The sequence below is a fragment of the Mus pahari genome, chromosome 14, assembly GCF_900095145.1.
Source record: "Mus pahari chromosome 14, PAHARI_EIJ_v1.1, whole genome shotgun sequence".
Classification (NCBI taxonomy): Eukaryota; Metazoa; Chordata; class Mammalia; order Rodentia; family Muridae; genus Mus; species Mus pahari.
This window is the reverse complement of record NC_034603.1, coordinates 26,525,777-26,528,903: the sequence shown is the minus strand read 5'-3', so window position 1 is coordinate 26,528,903 and position 3,127 is coordinate 26,525,777. Positions and strand designations below refer to the sequence as shown.

At 46.9% G+C, this 3,127-nt stretch overlaps 1 protein-coding gene across 1 annotated transcript in view; it reads left to right on the top strand.

Annotated features, from left to right (window-relative positions):
- The first annotated feature begins 1,810 nt into the window (after positions 1-1,810).
- Positions 1,811-3,127, top strand: part of LOC110331307 (protein RoBo-1-like) — a 4,750-nt gene continuing 3,433 nt past the window's right edge. Inside the window, exons 1-3 of the mRNA XM_021211792.1 lie at positions 1,811-1,883; positions 2,073-2,183; positions 2,562-2,717. Of these exons, the coding sequence (XP_021067451.1) occupies positions 1,811-1,883; positions 2,073-2,183; positions 2,562-2,717 (340 nt within the window). The remainder of the gene's footprint in view (positions 1,884-2,072; positions 2,184-2,561; positions 2,718-3,127) is intronic.

Sequence of the window (3,127 nt, the reverse complement as noted above, 5' to 3'; positions counted from 1 at the left end):
GCTGGTCTCTGTAACTACGGATTCCCTTCCTCAGTCGGTCACCTCTGTGACTGTCGGGTGCTCCTCCTAATTTCTTCCACACCCCAGTCTCTGAGGCACATGTACAACCCTGTTCCTTTCCTGTAACCCCCTCCTCCTTCAAAACTCTGCATACTGACTTCCTAGGGAGTGGGGAACTTGGCACCTGAATTTTGAGAGAATGTATCTAAAATCTGGATGACTGGAGGAAGTGTGAGCCCTTCTAACTTAGCCTTTCTCTCCACTGTAAATAAGAAGGCTATCAAGAGGCTGGCCTAAAAATAAATAGATGGTGTGTGTGTGTGTGTGTGTGTGTGTGTGTGTGTGTGTGTGTGTGTGTGTTGGGGGGAGTGAAATTACAGAGGGACACACCCAGTCCCTTCTAAGCAGAGAAGTAAATAGACTCTGGGGAGAAAGGAAAGGATGGGAGAGAGAATGCTGGAGATTGGCCCCCAGCAACGACAGAGGATGGTAGCTGCACACTATAGGGCAACAATTCCTATACTGTTCAGCTTCCAGTACTCTAAACTGTTCTGCAGCTTACCTCAGGCACAGCAGCATTACAGACTCCTTCCCCTCCTTTCCCTACCAACCAGGAGTTCAGGAAGAACTGTTCTCACAGTATCTCTCTCTAGAAGATCAGGAAGTGCGGTGCACTTGACTTCATGCCAAGATCCTATTTACAGTGTCTTAATTGCCAGGCAATGGTCCTCTGGGCTATAAAAGTGACCGGGAGGCAGAGCAAGTTCTCCTTTCATCCTTTCTCTAGGTGAGATCGCTTCCTCTTCAGCTCAAGACCGTCCTTTCCGAAGAGCAGGGATCCTTCTTGGTGAGTATTTCTAGTGTGGGCTGTGACATCTGGTGGTGGAGGCCATCCATTAGGGGGAAAGTGACATAGGAAGTGGTGAAGCCATGTCATTAGCTAAGGGTCTGATTGCTCTTGAAAACCATGGCCCAGAACTTTGTAGTACACACAGAGTCTCCACCTGTTCTCCGGAGGAGTGGTTTCCTGACCCAGCCACGTCAACTGTGGAAGGGGATCTAGTGCCTTCCAGACCCATGAAAGAATTCCTCCTAATTCAAAGTCCTTTCCCCAAGGAGCTGAACAGGTGGAACAACAATATGAACTAACCAGCACCCCCAGAGCTCGTGTCTCTAGCTGCATATGTAGCAGAAGATGGCCTAGTCGGCCATCATTGGGAAGAGAGGTCCCTTGGTCTTGCAAACTTTATATGCCCCAGTACAGGGGAACACCAGGGCCAAGAAGGGGGAGTAGGTGGTTAGGGGAGTGGGGGGAGGGTATAGGGGACTTTGGGGATAGCATTTGAAATGTAAATGAAGTAAATACCTAATAAAAATTGGAAAAAATATTAACTCAAAAAAAGAAAAAAAGAAAAAGGAAGAAAGAAAGAAAGAAAGAAAGAAAGAAAGAAAGAAAGAAAGAAAGAAAGAAAGAAAGAAAGAAAGAAAGAAAGAAAGAAAGTCCTTTCCTGGAATCCATCCCCATCTCCCATGCATTAATAAAGGATATGGAGGCTTTTCCAGTTTTGGATCCTTCCAAATGGCCACATCTAGCATAAAACCAGTGTTTGATAAATTTGGGCTTTCAGAAAGGATGAGTGAAGAGGTGAATGGAATGAATGAATGAATGAATGAGTGAATGAATGAATGAATGAATACATGGGCAAACAACACAGTCTAGTATGTGGATTGCTGGATTACAGGTCTGAGCCCCATTGCTCTGATCCCATTGTTCTTACTTGCATCTCATGCAGTGTTCACAAGCATCACCATGGGCTGGTCCTCCATCCTGAAGAGCCTCCTCACAGTTTCTGTCCTTAGCATTTTAACTGTCTGCTCCGTAGGTAAGAGTAAACAAAGCATTGCCTTTTCCTAAAAATGCAAAGGAGAGGTAAGCAGTGCCTGGGGGAGGTAGTCAACCCCATGAGACTCCAGTAGGCTGTTTATCCCCCCATGGCTTCTTGACTCCTAAGCAACATCAACTACAAGGCTTCGGGATTCCCTTTTAAACAATGTGTATTTCCTCCTTACAGAGAGTTCCACGTGTATAGAAGCTTCATGTCCAAATGGAACTTGTCCAACGGGTTCTACTTGTAGCTCCCCCTCTGGCTGCTTCAGCCTAATACAGCAACTTCAAACACCACGTAAGCCAACCCTCACTACCTTGAGCATCCTCCAATTCATCCTTGCCTCCTTTCCAGGATGAGACTAGGAGCTGGGTGGAGAGGGAGCATGTGCTTGTTGTAGGCCCTAGACTCTACATGATCAGGACCATTTGGGAGTGGCTCCACTCTTTTACCGTGTCAGGGATCAAACTCAGGGCATCATACTTGCTAAGCGAGTACCTTACCCCCAGTCACTCCCTTTGTAGTAAGTGGTCCATGCTCTATTGTTCTGTTCTCAAGAGAGTAGTGCAGAGAGACTCTTGAGGAAGTACAACACTCGAGATAGAGGGGGTGAAGGAAAGGATTATCTACCACTAGCTTAGGAGGAAATTTACTTGGTGGTTCAATTTTCTGCAGCTCCAAATACAAATCTACGACTTGTTGAAAAAGGGTGTGTTTCAAATCAAAACCCATGTGCCCTGGAATTCTCAGCAACACTGGGGAATCAACAGAAATTTAGATACCAGAGGCAGTGCTGCACCACTGAGCAGTGCAACAAAGTCGACCCCACTCGTGAGTATACCCCGACACATGAATACAGCTCAGTTCTGTGCCCCACCACCTGCTCAGGGCTCCTCTACCTTCCATGGGTCTGTCTCTGTGCTTATGGGCGGCAGCAGTGATGTTTGTCCTCCCATTTTGCTTTACGCCTTTATTTGTAAAGGCCTGGGTTGGATATAAGCCCTGCTCTTGAGATATGTGTGCACACAGTTGCATTTGCAGACCGAGAGACAGCGAGGTGGCAGGAATTGGTCCGGGGTCTACTCTCTAAGTAGGTTCAGTGAATCTATAGGTTTAAGTGCTCTGCCCTGCCCTGCCCTGCCCTGCCCTGCCCTTCTCTTCTCTTCTCTTCTCTTCTCTTCTCTTCTCTTCTCTTCTCTTCTCTTCTCTTCTCTTCTCTTCTCTTCTCTTCTCTTCTCTTC